Raw genomic sequence first — 19,625 nt, 5'->3', positions numbered from 1 at the left:
GTAGTTTTGTGTGGAGGAAGAGAGTTGTCTTTAGAGAGCAGTACTAAACAATCACCGCCAACGTCACCACGACCTCACCCTCCCCATAGTGAACAGGTGTTTAGAGCAGATGAGAATGAGAAGCTGACAGATATTTCCATAACTAGGGAGATAGTGGAACAGGAGACAGGTAGGCTAAAAAAGTTCAAGACACCAGGACCAGATGAAATATATCCCAGAGTACTTAAGGAATGCAAAGAGATTATTAGTGAGCCGTTAGTTTCTGTCTTTAGGAAATCACTGGAATCGGGTGAGGTACCAGTAATGTGGAGGCAGGCTAATGTAGTACCCATCTTTAATTAAGAAAGGAAATAAAACTTTAGCGTCTAACTATAGACCTATCAGCTTAACTTCAGTTGTAGGTAAAATTTTACAGTCAATAATAGCGAGGAACATTAGGGAACATTTAGACAAACATAACTTGATAAATCAGTCACAGCATGGCTTCACGAAGGGGAAGTCTTGCCTGACAAACTTGTTAAGTTTTTACAGTAAGGTGTACGAGCCAGTAGATAATGGTGATAGTTATGATATCTTATATCTGGACTTTAGTAAAGCATTTGACAAGGTACCCCATCAAAGGCTCCTGAGAAAGGTTTGGGCACACGGGATAGATGGGAAGGTGTTAGGCTGGATAGGGTCATGGCTTAGTAACAGGCGACAGAGAGTTGTAATAAACGGCTCGAAATCCGAGTGGGGTCATATAATTAGTGGGGTGCCACAGGGATCAGTATTAGGGCCATTGTTATTTCTAATATATATCAATGACTTGGATAGTGGAATTAGTAGTGATTTTAGTAAATTTGCGGATGACACAAAGATAGGTAGATTAATTAGGTCAGAATCGGATGCCATCGCCTTGCAAGCAGATTTAGATAGAATGAATGAATGGACGGATAGATGGCAAATGCAATTTGATATCAATAAACGCAAAGTACTTAGCGTAGGTAGAGGAAACCCACACAATAGGTACACATCAAACAACCAAACTCTGGTAGGTACAGGGTACGAGAAAGATTTAGGAGTTATAGCTAGCTCTGAACTCCGTCTAAGAAAACAATGCATAGAAGCCAGAAACAAGGCAAATAGGGTACTAGGATTCATTTTTAGGAGTGTTAAAAATAGAAGGCCGGAAGTAATATTAAAGTTATACTTGGCGCTGGTCATACCTCATCTAGACTACACTGTGCAGTTCTGGTCCCCACATTACAGGAAAAATATAGGTCTATTAGAATCAGTACAGAGGAGAATGACTAAAAGGATACAGGGGATGAGGAGTATTCCTTACGAGGCGAGGTTGAAGCTGTTAAATTTACATTCTTTAGAGAGACGTAGGTTAAGAGGGGACCTGATAGAAGTCTTTAAGTGGTATAAGGGTTATAACAAGGGAGATGTAAGCAAAATTCTTAGGATCAGCAACCAGGATAGAACAAGAAATAACGGGTTCAAGCTTGAAAAATTTAGGTTTAGGGAGGAGATAGGAAAAAATTGGTTCTCAAATAGAGTGGTAGATGAGTGGAACGGATTCAGTAATCATGTTGTTAGTGCTAGGACACTAGAGAGCTTTATGAGAAGATTAGACAGGTTTATGAATGGAGATAATAGATGGAAATGGGTAGGTATATTTCATACAAGGACTGCCACGTGTAAGCCTGGTCGCTTCTTGCAGCTTCCCTTGTTTCTTATGTTCTTATGTTATGTTCTTATGTTCCCCTCCCCGCCGCACCGCTCGTCGCCACGACCCACTCACTCCAATTGATTCCTGCACAGACAGGCATAAGAACACTCCCAAGCCACCATCATCTATCCTGCCACCGTCATCACCACCAGCATCCAGAAAGTCAAAGAACCAGTGAAATCAATCCAGAACAAGCAATGGCAGTGGCTTCTCTGGAAACAAGTGGTGTGTCTCCAGAACAGAGGTGTGCTCATAGAGGCAGTGGTGACCAGCGGTATTCAGCTGCCATCAGTAGAGGTGTAGCTGCTCTTAGATACAGCACTCCACACGGTGAACTGATAGCCCAGCATGATAAGGAACATGTCACATACGATCTTTTTTTATTTTATTTATTTATTTATTTTTTATGTAGGAGGGGCACCGGCAACGAATTTATAATAATAATATAATAATAAATAATAATAATTTATAATAACAATAATAAAAAAAAAAAGGCTCACTGAGGTGCCGATTCCGAAATAGTCAAAAGCTAAAACGGTGCTTAAATACAAGACTTGTTAGTTCGATATATCCATCAATTATAAATACATTATATTAATTTCTCTTATATGTGAACTACAACAGTGTCTAATGAACGACAAGCGACTTAAGAAACCTCACCTCCGTGCGAGAGTGGGAGGCGTGAGTCGCAATCCTTCCTGATCTCTTTGAAAGGATTCATGCTGAGACCATACAGAGGCACGCCAATTATGTTTCCACACACACATTCTCTCTCTCTCTCTCTCTCTCTCTCTCTCTCTAAGGCAATAACAAAGGGCGTAAGGCAATAACAAAGGGCGTGGTTTTATTTTGTTATGTAGTCCAAAGTCGGAGTCAGAAATCCAAACGCCAGTTTGACGCGATATAAACAGGTAGAGTGAGGCATTCCACCTCACACTCTCTCCAGCCTCAGCAGACAGTAAACGCTGCAAAAGCCAAATCTCAGGTATGTGAATTTTGCATATTTATTTAATCCTCTTAATGTTCATAATTTAACAATATGATAACGATGTGACAGAGTGGTATACACACACACACACACACACACACACACACACACACACATGTATGGATGTATAGGTAGAATATTTTTCGGACTGTGAGCCTTCACACTCCCAGAGGGGAACCATCCGTACGTCTGCGGACTTCAGTAACACCCTACTAGTGAAGTACCCTACACGGGAGCGTGCATGTCAAAACCTTCGGAAGACGTGCTGGGAACAAACAAATATACTCACTCCATTACACACACACACACACACACACACACACACACACACACACACACACACACACACTAAAAAAGAAAAAAAAAAAAAAAAAAATGAAATAAACCGCCTTGTCTCTCTCAGCCCCCGAGAGGCTCTTTTCTGTGGCCGGGGGTGAGCAAGGCAGTCCGTCCTTCCACCACCACAGCCTGAGCGCCAGCTTTGGACTCAGTGCCACGCCGGGACTGGACGGCTACCGCAGCTTTGCTCCTGTGACTGGCCGGGAAACACAAACCTCCTTTACCGGCTGCCACAAGTCGCCTGCCAGTTCAGCATTCCTGTCTTCCCATACTCCGGCAAAGAACATTTCATATATTTGGGCAAGTGGATTTACTCTCATTAATACTAATATGATCAAATCTTCGGGAACAAACATAATTTCAACTTCATTTTAAAACAAAACCATTTTATTCTGACAAGTTTCTGTTTTAAAATGTTTTACTACCCGTTTCTCGAGAAAGTCACTTTTATTTTTTTTTCCAAAGCATCACTTGCCCCACGACGGTCATGGCGCCTCGCCTCAAGTCCTTCACTTGATATTCCACAACTGTCACGCAAGGTTCCATAACTGTCCCTGACAATCTCCCAACGCGCAAACAGTTCAGCATATCATGAACTTATATAAGACATCACTTAACTAACCTCCCAACCGGATAGTAATAGTCTCGTGCACGCATTAATCATTCAAAGACTAAAATTATGCTTGTTTTTAAATTTGTCAATACTCTTTTAATATGAAAATACTCAAAATTACGAGATGTATTGCACGATGAAATAAATAGGCAAGATTTTGTGCCTGGAGGGTGTTGTTAACGGAAGTAATCTATTGTGCCCAATACAGCTAGATAAGACTGGCTGAGAGACAAATAGATGGATAGTTAGATAGATAGATAGGTGAATGGATGCCGTTAGGTGTCACGATATATTGTGCTACATAGCTATAGGTAGATTAGTAAGTTGTTATGTACACCAAAATACATAAGTAGTTAGGTAGCTAGACAGACAGGTAAACAGATAAACATATAGAGTAATATGAAAGTAGATGCTTTGCTAGATGAGTACCTATAAAGGTAATTGACTGATTCTTGGATTAATAGAGGGAAGCTGGAAAAAAAAGGATACTGTTTTTCTAGTGTGAAGTATTTTCTGTGTGAGGTTTCTCTATTCTGTAAAAAAAAAAAAAAAAAGTAAAATGAAAAAAAAAAATAAATAAAAAAAGGTAAACCATTTCAATATACAGTATGACTTTAGGGCTGGCCTACCACTCCCTCAGCAGGACTTTCATGGCCATTGTCTTGCCACGCCAATCACAATATTCACCTTTCTGCATGATACGTCAACTATATAATAATAATGATAATAATAATAATAATAATAATAATAATAATAATAATAATAATAATAACAATAAAAATAATAATAATAATAATAATAATAGTAATAATAATAATAGTAATAATAATAATAATAATTTATTTGCCCTGAAAAGAAGATACATAGGACACTATAAACATATTTCAAAAGAGAAGAGAGAGAGAGAGAGAGAGAGAGAAAAAAAAAAAAAAAACATAATACATTGTTATTCATAAAATTAGTCTGAGACTAAGAAGCCAGTTTTAAGATTAAGTGATTCTCAAATTTAGAATATTAAAAGAAAGGAATCAATTAAAATTCTACAAAGGAAATCTTACAACTATTTAAATCACTTCAAAATTATACCGACATGAACATTAAAAGAGATAGATTAAAACATGAATTTTAAAATTATTCAAATAAGTTATTTTTAAATTACACTAACATAAATTTAGAACATATTTGTCAGATGAATTGTCACTTGCCAGAAGGACACGGACACTGTCAGATAACCCATCATTATCAAATCTTTGGCGTTTTATTTCATACTTGGCCTTCTTTGCATAGCTTGAGTCAAACAGATATTTCACAAGGTTTACATTTTTTTTCTTTTTTTATGTAGGAGAGGCACTGGCCAAGGGCAACAAAAATCCAATAAAGAGAAAGCGCACTGAGATGCCAGTCCCAGAAAAGGGTCCAAAGCGGTACTCAAAAATTGAAGGATAAGTGTCTTGAAACCTCCCTCTTGAAGGAATTCAAGTCATAGGAAGGTGGAAATACAGAAGCAGGCAGGGAGTTCCAGAGTTGACCAGAGAAAGGGATGAATGATTGAGAATACTGGTTAACTCTTGCATTAGAGAGGTGGACAGAATAGGGGTGAGAGAAAGAAGAAAATCTTGTGTAGCGAGGCCGTGGGAGGGGGGAGGCATGCAATTAGTAAGACCAGAAGAGCAGTTAGCATGAAAATAACGATAGAAGACAGCTAGAGATGCAACATTGCGACGATGAGAGAGAGGCTGAAGGCAGTCAGTTAGAGGAGAGGATTTGATGAGGTGAAAAGCTTTTGATTCCACCCTGTCTAGAAGAGCAATAGGATTGTAACCCCCCACACCCCCAGACATGTGAATCATACTCCATACATGGATAGATAAGGCCCTTGTACAGAGTTAGCAGCAGGGGGGTGAAAAAAACTGGCGGAGACGTCTCAGAACGCATAACTTCATAGAAGTTGTTTTAGCAAGAGATGAGATGTGAAGTTTCCAGTTTAGGTCAGATCTACGATATTCAGTGTAGAAGAGCGGGGACAGTTGAGTGTCAGTGAAGAAGATGGGATAGTTGTCTGGAAGATTGTGTCGAGTTGATAGATGGAGGAATTGAGTTTTTGAGGCACTGAACAATACCAAGTTTACTCTGCCCCAATCAAGAATTTTAGAAAGATCAGAAGTCAGGCGTTCTGTGGCTTCTCAGCGTGAAATGTTTACTTCCTGAAGGGTTGGACGTCTATGAAAAGACGTGGAAAGTGCAGGGTGGTATCATCAGTGTAGGAGTGGATAAGACAAAAAGTTTGGTTTAGAAGGTCATTCATGAATAATAAGAAGAGAGTGGGTGACAGGACAGAACTCTGAGGAACACCACTGATTTAGGAGAAGAACAATGACCGTCTACCACAACGGCAATAGAACGGTCAGAAAGGGAACTTGAGATGAAGTTAAAGAGAGAAGGATAGAAGCCATAGGAGGGTAGTTTGAAATGAAGGATTTGTGCTAGACTCTATCAAAAGCTTTTGATATATCCAAGGCAACAGCAAAAGTTTCACCAAAAACTCTAAAAGAGAATGACCACGACTCAGTAAGGAAAGCCAGAAGATCACTAGTAGAGCGGCCTTGACGCAACCCATACTGGCGATCAGATAGAATGTAGTGAAGAGATAGATGTTTAAGAATCTTCCTGTTGAGGATAGATTCAAAACCTTAGATAGGCAGCAAATTAAAGCAATAGGACGGTAGTTTGAAGGATTAGAACGGTCACCCTTTTTTAGGAACAGGCTGAATGTAGGCAAACTTCCAGCAAGAAGTCAGATGTTGACAGACAGAGCTGAAAAAGTTTGACTAGGCAAGGTGCAAGCACAGAGGCACAGTTTCGGAGAACAATAGGAGGGAACCCATCAGGTCCATAAGCCTTGCTAGGGTTTAGGCCAGCGAGGGCATGGAAAACATCATTGCAAAGAATTTTAATAAGTAGAGGGTGGAGGAGAGGGAGGAACAAGCTCAGAATCATCCAAGGTAGAATTTTTAGCAAAGGTTTGAGCGAAGAGTTCAACTTTAGAAATAGATGAGATAGCAGCAGTGCCATCTGGTTAAAATATAGGAGGGAAAGAAGAAGAAGCAAAGTTATTGGAGATATTTTTGGCTAGATGCCAGAAGTCACGAGGGGAGTTAGATCTTGAAAGATTGACACTTTCTGTTAATAGAGGAGTTTTTGGCTAATTGGAGAACAGACTTGGCATGGTTCCGGGCAGAAATAATTATAAAATGCATGAGATTCTGGTGATGGAAAGCTTAAGTACCTTTTGTGGGCCACCTCTCTATCATGTATAGCACGAGAACAAGCTGTGTTAAACGAAGGTTTGGAAGGTTTAGGTCGAGAAAAAGAGTGAGGAATGTACGCCTTCATGCCAGACACTATCACCTCTGTTATGCGCTCGGTACACAAAGAGCCTCTGACACGGAAGCACAGATGTCCTTCGCTCTTCCAAGTAAGCCTATTTGATTGAATTTCCTCTCATTCAAAACTCTATTATTACAATTATATATAAAAGCATCCTGCTCTTGATTTATTGTGAAAAATTTGGCATAATAGGTCAATATTCATTACATCCACAGTGGACTCAATTGAGGGGATCCTTAAGGCTTTCAATAAGAGTTTACTTCTACACTAGTTATGTATTCCGAACATAGCCTTTACAAATTTTCCTTGCATGGACTCTAACTCATTCATACGCGTTTTATCAATTTTGACAGTATGCAATCCATATGACAGTACAGGCCTAATTGCAGTTTTGCAGACATTGGAAGCTGTGTCAACATTAGTTTCCAAGTTGCACAACCCTGCTCCTTGTAAGGCATAAAATGCTTTTCTACAAGCACTACTGGGTTCAGTCACATAAGCGTGAGGTTTCCTATGGGTTTCAAGTATTCACTCCCAAGTATTTCAGCACATCATTTACTTTCAAAATATCTCTATTTAGCTGCCATACAGGACGCTCCGTAAAATAACATTCCCCGAATATGATACATTAAGTTTTGTTGGGTTTAAAGGACAAACCATGATTACTTACATACTCATTGGAAACCTTGATCATTTGCTGCAGACCTGTGACAGTTAGACTACATAGAAGAATATCTGCGTTACTAAAAACGTTAAAAGACTTGGAACCAATAACAACTCCACCGTTAGACGCTGATAAGGTATCCATGAAATCTTTGCAAAATAAGTTAAATAAACAGGGAGATGTTAGCCCACCTTGGCGAGTACCTCTAGAGAATTGGATATCAGCTGATAGATATGTTCCCCACTTAATTTGCACCGTACTTGGTGTGTACCACGTAAACAGAGTAGCCCAGCAGTCATTAGGAATCACTCCCATTGCCTTGTAAAAAATGACATCATGAGGTATAGCATCAAAGGGTCCCTGGGCATCTAAAGAACATGCAAATACCGGTGAGCCTCGGGATTTACAATATGAAATAACATCTTGCACTAGCACAGCAGCCATATTTGTACTCCTTCCTGTGACAAATCCAAAGTGTTGGTCACTCATTTCATAACACCTACAGGTATCTAGAATATACAATTCGAATATCTTTGAAAATACAGTAGAGACGGTTACAGGTCTGTAATTCCTGAGGTCCGACGGGTTAAGGGTTCCCTTTTTAAGTATGGGTATAAGGGCGCCCCTTCTAAATGACTTAGGCACTACATGAAATTGTATGCACAGAGTAAGCATACATCCTAATAGAACGGAAACATGGCTGACTGTGGCATATGCTAAGTGTTCTGCCATTATGCCATCCAGTCCAGGAGAACAGCCATTGTTTAAGGAAGATATATATCTTCTTACCACACAGGCCGAGATCACCTTATCACGGGATACAGTCGACATTACCGTTTTATATCTGACGTCGGTCTCTGCCTTAGCACGACGTCTGGTGTCACTGAGGGTCAATAAATCTTCCCGGTTTTCAAACTTATTCCTGAAATGTTGCTCTAATGCTTGACTAGTAATAGTAAGTAAGTAATAGTAAGTAAAATTTCCTTAGATTACCACTTATATAAAAAAATTAATCTGAGAAGTTAGGTCGTGCAAATCAGTATTCATTGCTCTCTTACAAGCAGCTTGATACGACTTTTTTGCTAACTTGTGACAGGAATAAACTAGAACCAGAATCGTTGTCTATCTTTACTAACGGTGCAGTCTACTAACGGTGCAGTCGTGATTCCACCAATTTTTGCTCCGGTAACGACCTAAATATTTGTTAGGAACATCTAATAACGCTTTTGTGCAAGAATCATGCATAATTGTACTCAACTGATCACACATGGAATCAATAACAAATTTTGACCCATCATATGTATTAACCGTTGAAACATCGATAATAGAGAGTTTCCGTGAAGCCACACTCATATATTGAGAATAGTGATCCCTAACTTGAAAATCCGACCAATTAATGCGGGGATGGGAAGGCATTCTATAAACATTACCAATAGCATTACCTTGGGAGTTCACACTCATTTTCATACATATTGACACCGGCAAGTGATCACTTTTTTTTTTTTTTTATGTAGGATGGACACTTTTTATTTTTTTTTATGTAAGGGACACTGGCCAAGGGCAACAAAAATCCAACAAAAAAAAAATGCCCACTGAAATGCCAGTCCCATAAAAGGGTCAAAACAGTAGTAAAAAATTGATGAATAAGTGTCTTGAAACCTCGCTCTTGAAGGAATTCAAGTCATAGGAAGGTGGAAATACTGAAGCAGGAAGGGAGTTCCAGAGTTTACCAGAGAAAGGGATGAATGATTGAGAATACTGGTTAACTCTTGCGTTAGAGAGGTGGACAGAATAGGGGTGAGAGAAAGAAGAAAGTCTTGTGCAGCGAGGCCGCGGGAGGAGGGGAGGCATGCAGTTAGCAAGATCAGAAGAGCAGTTAGCATGAAAATAGCGGTAGAAGACAGCTAGAGATGCAACATTGCGGCTATGAGAGAGAGGCTGAAGATAGTCAGTTAGAGGAGAGGAGTTGATGAGACGAATAGCTTTTGATTCCACCCTGTCTAGAAGAGCAACATTACATTGTTCTCCAGCTCTGACATAATGAAACAACTTTTGATATTACTCATAAAATGTGGTATAAAGATGTTATCAAAATGTTAGCATTAAAATACGTATAATTACAATTCTGATGAAACATAAAATATGACTGGCAAAGATCATTCCCTGACAGAAAATCAAGTAGTAGATAGCTATGATTGTTAAATGGATGTCGTCTGTACCAATATCTATTCAACATGTTTTGGGATGGTAGAGGAGCATTCATGTCACCCACAATAACAAAAGGACCCGTCACATTATCAATAGCAGACTGTAATTTGTCAAGTGTGTCATTGTAAAGTTGTACTTGATCACTTCTCCCATTGTGGAAAGGCATGTATACTCCAAATATTGTGAGTATAACCTGTTGACAAGAAATCAGCTGAACACCTGTTATCCTGTCATTGTCCATATGTAAGGTACATAGGTGACATTAGGAATCTTATTTCCAATAAAACCCACTCCACCATACGGCCGTCCCACCACTGCCTCCTCATGGTTTACTGTATTCATCTATCCTCTGCATTACTAAATGTCTCTTTCAAAGCAGACACTTCGTATGGAGTTAACCAATGTTCACAAAGAAACAATAAGTCACTTTTTGACAATAAATCAAAATCTATAACCATAAACGTTGACTTCAAAACCTTACATTTATATGATATAATAGTCAAATCTTTATCACTGAATTTTGTTATTTATGTACATTATTATTCACTACTTTTTCTCCGAGTCCAGATCTAGTGATGCTAAAATTGCCTGGAACGACGATCATAATCAAACAGTTGCCGAGGAGGCTGAATGGTTATTACTAGTGGTGAATCTCGAGTGTGTATAGGATCTAGATGCTCGATGCTTGGAAGAGGACGACCAATTTTCTACAGGGAGTTCATTTTGATAGTGCCGGCGCAAACCACGTGTGTGTGCAAGAACAGGTTTCTTCTGAAAGGGTCGTATCTGAACACTTGACGGCCAGTGCTCACCATTATAAAATCTCTCTTCCCCTTCCACAGAGTCAACACTTACACAGAATGAGGATCTACCTTTAACTCTACATTTGAGATTAATCACAGCAGAGACATCCTTAACACCAATAGTACTTAGATATTTCTTCATACACTCAACTGTAGTGTTTTCAGCCATGTGTCCCACGTATACTGCTATACATCCCTTCAAGGAGTCACCATTTTTAATATCTTGGATTTGATAGCAGTCAGGTGGGCCTGAACCAACTATCTGGCGATGAGTACTTTTCCGAATCCTTATTTCGCCTTGTCTCAGACGGCGCTGTTGCTCAGCTGGTAACCTAAACTCACCCTCCATCTCATCTTGATGCTCATGTCCGTGGGGCAAAGCTGCGGGTCGTTGGTCATCATCGGGGCTGTCCCCTACTCTCCGATCATTTGAATAGAGTGGGGCCCATCCGCAGGCTTTTGATCACGCCAGGGTCCGTCTAACGGCCACCGGTCAGCACGGGATCCATCTGCAGGCCCCTTGTCAATACGGGGCCCACCCGCCGGTCCCCCGTTAGTACGAGGTTCGCCCTTGGACCCCCGCTCATCACGGGGCCCGCACGCAAGCTGCCGGTCTAGACGAGATTCATCCTCAGGGCCAGGCACAACGCGGGGCCGGTCCTCAGGCCTCTGATCTGCACGAGTTCCGTCCACAGGCCTCCGCTCAACATGGGGCCCGTCCGCAGGCCGCTGGTCAGGATGAGTTCTATCCGTATGCCCCTGACACCTCGGGGCCCGTCCCTGCCTCCGTGGTTAGTAAGCGGCTCACCTACAGACCGTTGGTCCATAACCGACATGTCTGCAGGCCCCTGCTCATCACGGCATCCGCCCGTAGGAAGTTGGGCATCAAGTTGCTCGTCCGCAGGTACTCGCAGTTGTATACTAGTTATCTCCTGCCGTAGTTGATTTACTTGCGTAACATCCAGACGCATCTCCAAATGAGCTATCTTTTCTCTCAAACTATTAACATCTGATAGATTAGAGATGACGCTACTCAAATTATGACTGTGTCTTTAAGCATAACACAAGTCTCCAATAAATCTGCCCCTTCTACCGGAGCAGCCATCAGTTGAGGCTAAGCATTAATATTCATTCCTTCTCCCATGTTTCCTGTTTTCAATACCTTAGCCAATCTTCTATCTGGCAACTTGTTCACCCCAGAGTAGCCAATTGTGTATATATCCTCTGCGATTAGAGATATTTTCTTACGATTGTAAAGCTCAAGTGCTTCATATGTGTCTGGGAAAGTCTCACAAAGAATGTCAACCAATTTTAACCGTAGGTTCCACAATTTTTCTCTGTCCAATCCATGTTCTGACAGGCGTTCTATGATCTCTTAATCATAATGATATATGGTAGTAAGATTATCTATATAAGTGGCAGTGAAGGCATTGGAATCTGTACATGAGAGAGTAGCATATCAAATATATATTGGTTAGTGTTTCCATGTACGTGCGAACGTGCGCATGTTTATGTGTGTGTGTGAGTGCTTGCCTGTTGTTACTTGGGTTCTCTACTAGTTTCACCCTTTTTACAACACTTATCTTGTTTCCTGGAATATGACGTCAGAACTGCGTCATATCACTAAGCTCAAGTGCGCATGCGCGAACTGGGGAAACCCGATCAGGGCGGTCTGGTGCTGTCTGGTGGTTTCAGTTTTCACTACACTTGTTCTAAGTTCCTGATGTAAATATACCGATAAAATGTCACTTTTCCAGCTCTTCGTATATTCACGTTCCTTACTTCATATTCAGAAGAATATTGATATCCAAGTATAGAAGAAATCTGTGGAGAATTGACGAGCACACACACACACACACACACACACCCCGATTATTCAACATGAATCTGAATACATCCATTTCTAAAACAATGAAATTTATTGTGAATGTTTCGTTCCTTAGAGGATAATAGCAGTGATTTTAGTGGGTATACTGCGACACTTAACAACTCTACTTTCCGACCTCACCAAGGTCACACAATGATCAGCCACGGTGTGTCCCTGCATGCCAGTCGATACGCACGCACACACACACACACACAGACACACACACACACACACAGACACACACACACACACACACACACACACACACACACAGTGTGTTTTATCATAAAAGAAAATTAGATTGGTTATCTTTTTATTTTCCGATAGAAGATTAGATTTGTTATCATAAAGGTATGTCCGGTTACTTATGTGTGTGTGTGTGTGTGTGTGTGTGTGTGTGTGTGTGTGTGTGTTCAGAATCACGTACTGGACTTGATCGTCAGCTTTACTGTCCTCAACCGCAGCGAGAGATGAGAGCTCAGGTGGACCGATCAAGGGATTAAGCTGAGGCCTTTCACATGACACATACCGTTGTATTGCAATGAAGAGAGAGAGAGAGAGAGAGAGAGAGAGAGAGAGAGAGAGAGAGAGAGAGAGAGAGAGAGAGAGAGAGAGAGAGAGAGGGGGGGGAGTTTAAAAGCAGGAAAGGATGATTTAATGAATTAATGGATTGGTTGGAACAGTCAAGAGGTTAAGGAAGAAAGCTGAAAACAATTATGAATTGAAGGTAGCTAGCCAGGCGAAGACAGACACAAACGGATATTTTCAGATACATGGTTCCACTCATACCGCTCTTCTAGACAGGATGGAATCAAAAGCTTTTCTCCTCTCCTCTAACTGACTGTCTTCAGCCTCTCTCTCACCGCCGCAATGTTGCATCTCTATCTGTCTTCTACCGCTATTTTCATGCCAACTGCTCTTCTGATCTTGCTAACTGCATGCCTCCCCTCCTCCCGCGGCCTCGCTGCACAAGACTTTCTTCTTTCTCTCATCCCTATTTTGTCCACCTCTCTAATGCAAGAGTTAACCAGTATTCTCACTCATTCATCACTTCCTCTGGTAAACTCTGGAACTCCCTGCCTGCTTCTGTATTTCCACCTTCCTTTGACTTGAATTCCTTCAAGAGGGAGGTTTCAAGACACTTACCCTTCAATTTTTGACTACCGCTTTTCTGGGACTGGTATCTTAGTGGGCTTTTTTTTTTTATTTTTTTTTTCTTGGATTTTTGTTGCCCTTGGCCAGTGCCCCTCCTACATAAAAAAAAAAAAAAAAAGAACAGGAAGTCAGCACGTTCTTGAAGGACATCTGATGTAGAGCTAATTACCTTTTGAGGAGAGATGAGTAAATTTATAAACGACTACATTTGAACTGTTTTTACTTTGGAGAACATGCAGGGTGTGCAGGGAAGCGAACAGATATTTAAAGCAGATTATGATAATCTGTTAGACATTTCCATAACTAAGTTGATAATGGAACAGCAAATATATAGGAAGAAAAAAACAGAAATCACGTGAAGCAGTTGAACTTATATCTCAGATTGCTAATATCTTTAGGGATCATTGAATTCAGGAGGTACTAGTGCCCGTCATTAATAAAGAAGAATATAAATTGCTAATGTCTTGGTCAGCCAGTCAGCATAACCTGAATTGTAGGTACAATAATGGAATCGGTAGCTGAGAGGAAAATTAGGAATCATTCGGACAAGCAGAGGTTGATGAAGGACTCACAGCACGGCTTCACGAAAAGAAATTAATGAACTTGCAGATAATTCGGAAAGATGTAGAATCGCTGGGAGAGACGGCAAAGTGTTAGTGTAGATAAGGTCATTGCTAGGCAACAGGCGACAGAGTTATGCTGAATAGCTCTAAATCCGAGAGGAGCTAAGTACTTAAATTTGCTTGTATTGAGTTGCCTTTGCCATCTATTTATCCATTCATTCATTCTAAGTGTGTCTGCAGGGCGAATGCGCTCAGATCCGGCCTAATTGATCTACCCATCTTCTTGTCGTCTGCAAGTTTACTAACAGTGCTGCAAATTCCATTATTTACAGAAATCATTAATGCATATAGGAGTTAATAATGGTCGTAAAACCGAGAGAAGTCGTCAGGGAATAAATGTAGAAAGACTGACATTTTCTTTTGATGAAGGAGTTTTGACTAATAGGAAAAAAAACAGTCTTGGCTTGATTTGGAGCAGAAACATAAAGAGCACGAGTTTCAGGTGAGGGAGGGCTTAAGTACAGTTTGTGGGCCACCTCTCTGTCATGTCTGACACAAGAGCAGGCTGAGTTAAATCATTATTTTAAAAGGTTTAAGGCAAGAGAAAGAGTGAGGAATGTAGGCCTCCATGCCACACACACTATCACTTCCGTTAAGCGCTCGGCACACAGGCATGGTTGTGTGACACGAAAGCTGTAGTCATTCCATGGAAAATCACAATAATACCTCCTCAGGTCCCCCTCATGAGGCAAAACGCCAGTGGTTCCTCCGTTTTGATGGGATCCCCCAATATGTTCATGTGCGTGTATGATATGCATGGTAAAAAAAAGAAAAAAAAAAAAAAAAAAAAAAAAAAAAAAAAAAAAAAAATATATATATATATATATATATATATATATATATATATATATATATATATATATATATATATATATATATATATATATATATATATATATATATATACATACAGACAATTTTTTTTGCACAAGTATGGTCTTTGTGTATATATGTATGTATGTGTATATATGTGGATTTTTTTTAATGTTTTTGTCTGTCTGTGTTGGTCTGAGTTGCTGATTTTCATAATTTATCTTGTTTTCTCATTTATTCTTTCTATATCCATTATCTTATATTGCATTACAACATTACCAACGAATGCCAGATGTGTACAAGATCTACATCTAAATACGTATTTAATTCTGCAGATCTACCTGGTCTACGCAGCAGCTAGTCTTGTCAGTGAGGTCAGCTGCTCCAGCAGAGGTGGTGAAGATGGCGGAAGGTGGCAAGATGCCCGTCAAGCTGTCCATTCTTCGTCACTCCAGTATTGTTAAGGACGGAGATCCATGTGTGTATGGCATTCCCATGCATCAAACTCTGCGAGATGAAGACGCAGGCTTTGAAAAACTAGAGTTTGGATGTAATCACGGGTATGCTGAAAGCAAAGTTATCATGATGGTGGGGGAAACAGGCTCTGGAAAGACAACACTCATCAATGGCCTGGTTAACTATGTCTTTGGTGTTGACTGGAATGATTCCTTCCGCTTCAAGATGATTGTCGAGGACAGTCGCGCTAACCAAGCTCATAGTCAGACAAAAGATGTCACTTCCTACACTCTGCATCACCAGGACGGTTTCAGAATGCCCTATTCCCTCACCATCATCGATACTCCAGGCTTTGGTGACACTAAAGGTATTAAGAGGGACAGGGAAATAGTTGAGCAGCTTCGCAAGTTTTTCACAAGCCCAGGAGATCTCGGCATCAGCCACATCGATGCCATTGGCTTTGTGGTTCAGGCTTCCCAGGCCAGACTCTCTGTAGGGCAAAAATATGTCTTTGACAGTATCCTTGCACTGTTTGGCAAAGATATAAGCGATAACATATTCCTTCTCGTTACTTTTGCTGACGGCCAGGAGCCTGAGGTTCTTAATGCAGTGAGGGAAGCTGAAATACCACACAAACATTACTTCCAGTTTAATAATTCTGCTCTCTACTCCCAAACTAATAAAAACAGAAAGTTCGGCTCTCTTTTCTGGGAAATGGGATGTGAAAGCTTCCAGACCTTCCTGGATAAAGTCCTCGAAGTTGAAAGTAAGAGTCTTCTTCTTACTAAGGATGTTCTTACAGAGCGCAAAAGAATTGAAGTGTATATTAAGGGCATAGAAAAAGAAATCAAAGTAGGACTAAGTAAATTGAATACCCTGGAAAAGGAAAAGGAAATGTTAAGAAAACATGAACATGATGTAGACCAAAACAAAAACTTCTCTTTTGAGGTGGAAGAAGATGTCTTTGAAAAGAAGGAACATGATAAATATGGGTTTGGGTATGGAGGAATGCGTAACTGTAAGACATGTCAGCGCACTTGTTGCCACAGGTGCTTGGCCTACTATCTTGGTGGTAGAGAAAGGTGGTGCTATGCTATGGATAAAGAAATGATGTGTACAGTCTGCCCTTTGCACTGTTCTCTTGAAGAACACGAAATATGTGACTACATATACTACGTCACTAGGAAGAAAATCCAAAAAACAGTGGAAGAAGTTCGTCTTCGCTACGAAGAAGCACACGGGAGAAAACTGTCTGCCCAGAATATAATTGACAAGATTCAAGGAGAATATGATTTAGGGCAGAAGAAGATACTGGAAATGGCTGACTCTGTAAGGAAGTCCCTTGAGAGACTAAGGGAAATAGCTTTAAAACCAGACCCGCTAAGCGCTGTCGAATACATCGACATGATGATAAAGAATGAGCAGAGAACAGCAAAGCCGGGGTGGCAAGAAAGAGTTGAGCAGCTTAACCAACTAAGGCGAATGGCGGAACAAGTAAAGAAAATAGAAACAGGAAACTTTGGCTTAAACTAGTGATATGAGCCCATATATGTGGAACAGTAATGGGTGAAATCTTCAAACCATCACTGAAAATTTATAAGAATATTAATTTTTTTTTCCAATCATCTTTTATTTTGGATATTATTTTGCAATATTTGTAAGAAAAGAGTTAAATATGTGCATTGCAGTTGTGGCAGTTGCATGTTGGGCGGAAATCTTTAATGAATGGAAGCCGGAAAAGTGAGGAGAGAAAGTGAACAGGGATCTGTGTGATGAATTAACTGATAAACAAAGGAGGCGATTACTGGGAGTGTGAGGCACTGGGTGACATGGATGCTGAATTAATTATAAAATTAATTTTGTAAGATTAAGAGAGTGTTTTTTTTTTTTTTTAATGTTTTCTTAGAGGAGTTCAAGTTGTAATGTTAGAATTTTTTTTTTTTTTTTTCAGTTCTGACAGATGTTCAATCATACATGATATAAAGGGAGAGGTTGACAGAACAATACCTTGTGGAACACCTCTGTTATCTTGTTTAGGGAAAGAACAACGATCACTGAATACAATGGCAGTAATCTGTATACCTAAAAAAACCTGAGATAAAGCTGCAGAGAGATGGATTATACTGGAATTTTCTTGTAACATCAAGTTTATTGAAGTCCCTAATGGTAATGTTTACATCCTTCAATGAAGTCTTTGATCAGAGTTTACTTGCTAGCGGTAGTGTGGAGGACACATCGCCATTGTATCATGTGAGTCTTGTGCTTAGATAATGCAGACTTGACTCTTGGTGTTATGATGATTCCTGTGTTGTGGGATATCTGATATTAGGTTTCACTAGTATAAGAGTACATGTTGAAAATTATCTTTAGCTTCTTGTAGTGATAGTTTGTAGTACTGTATCTGAAATGCATCCGTCTGATGCGACGTTGATTAATCGTCTTTGCGATGTGGATTCATGTATCTGGTGCACAGCATTGATCACGATGTACTAATAAGATTATAAATAAAGCTTAGACACTTGAAAGAAGAGGAAATATTCCTGAATTAAGTTACAAGTGTTAAGTATCTTCCTCGTGCACGTCCAGTAGCCTTGTAGGTCCAATATTTTCCTTAATATTCATTTGTTTATCTACGGAACTCTATCCACTCCTGTGGCACTCCCTCTACTCCACTCTACACCATTCCACTCCACCTGCACTCAGGTGGAACTTCCTCCAGTCAACAACACTCCAGTATTCGCTTTACTTCACTGAACTCCTCCTGGACTCCCTTCACTTCACTCCACTTCTTCAATACTTCATTAACTCCATTCCATTCCCCTGCAGTCTACTCCACTCTCCTGCGCCCCCTCCACTGCACTCCACTCTCCTACACCCCCTTCACCCCTCTCGTCTTGCACTCTTTCCACTCCATTTCTCTAGCACTCCCTCCACTGCTTTTCTTGGCACCCACTCACGTGCACGTCTCGAGCTCCATCCTAATTCCTTCGGTACTCCATGCACTCCATTCCTGAACTCCGGCCCATTAGCTTGTGCTAATAGTCTGCCAGTTACTGAGCTGACTCCTTTTAGATCCCAAACATCGCATAAAAACATGGTTCTAAATGAGTATAATATCTGACTAGTTTTGAGCTATAGAGGAGATATAAATATGTGCTTAAAATTATCAAGTATAGTGAATATATTATGTAGTGAGCGTTTTTGCGCCGCCCTCACAAATCTGTCTGCGCAGCACCTAAGATGATCCGAGAATACCCTCACCTTCAGCTGAAGGTCCTCTGTTGGTCTTCTCTTCTAGGAAGTGTACTGTTTTCATTGTAGACGAGTTTTCCTCGCTACTGTGAAACACATGAGAACGCTTGGGAGGTGCGGGAGGGAAAATTTTCATTGTACACGATTATCAGAAGAAGTGACCTCCGTCACCTGTCTCCACCTGACCTGTGGTGGGCGGTCGTGGTGGGTCACTCTGACTCTGGCAACGTCTGAAAGCAGCGTTGTCACGTGTCGTGGTCTATTCCTATACACCAAAATCATTGCTATTATCCTTAAAGAAACAAAACATTTATATGTTGTTCATCCTTATTGAAGGAATGGATGTATTCAGATTGATGTTGCAGCAATAAGTAGTTAACGTATCAGATGGAAAGATGAGTATGGTGACTGGCGTGCCAGGGCGATGGGCAGGACAATCCAGACAGGGGTGAGGTGCAACCCCTCTTGTACAAAACAGATTTACTATGGTATCATCTGCAGGATTTTGTTTTATATGTTCAATTGGGACCATTTATATATTGTGCTGCGTTTCCTGAGATGTGCAGCACATGATAGTGCTATAGTAGTGAGAACAGTCTCCCTCTGGTAGTCAAGAACAAACAAGCACAAGAACACGGAGCGCCCAGTGAGACAGCCGTGCCGAGAGTGTGAGTGTTGACGCAAGCAGTTTCAGGACGCGAAACACCACTGCAGCACCACCTCACTCTGATAAGTGGGTG

At 40.6% G+C, this 19,625-nt stretch overlaps 1 protein-coding gene across 1 annotated transcript; it reads left to right on the top strand.

The window, feature by feature from the left end:
* Nucleotides 1-1,914: 1,914 nt before the first annotated feature.
* Nucleotides 1,915-18,161, top strand: LOC135108215 (uncharacterized). Its single transcript, XM_064018992.1, has 5 exons — nucleotides 1,915-2,047; nucleotides 2,664-2,702; nucleotides 3,109-3,344; nucleotides 11,415-11,623; nucleotides 15,513-18,161. The coding sequence occupies exons 1-5, from the start codon at nucleotides 1,915-1,917 to the stop codon at nucleotides 17,164-17,166; spliced, it is 2,271 nt and encodes a 756-aa protein (XP_063875062.1). The 3' UTR covers nucleotides 17,167-18,161.
* The last annotated feature ends 1,464 nt before the right edge of the window (nucleotides 18,162-19,625 follow it).

The sequence above is a fragment of the Scylla paramamosain genome, chromosome 16, assembly GCF_035594125.1.
Source record: "Scylla paramamosain isolate STU-SP2022 chromosome 16, ASM3559412v1, whole genome shotgun sequence".
NCBI classification, from domain to species: domain Eukaryota; kingdom Metazoa; phylum Arthropoda; class Malacostraca; order Decapoda; family Portunidae; genus Scylla; species Scylla paramamosain.
Note: the sequence above shows the minus strand (reverse complement) of the source record. Positions and strands in the feature narration are given on the sequence as shown.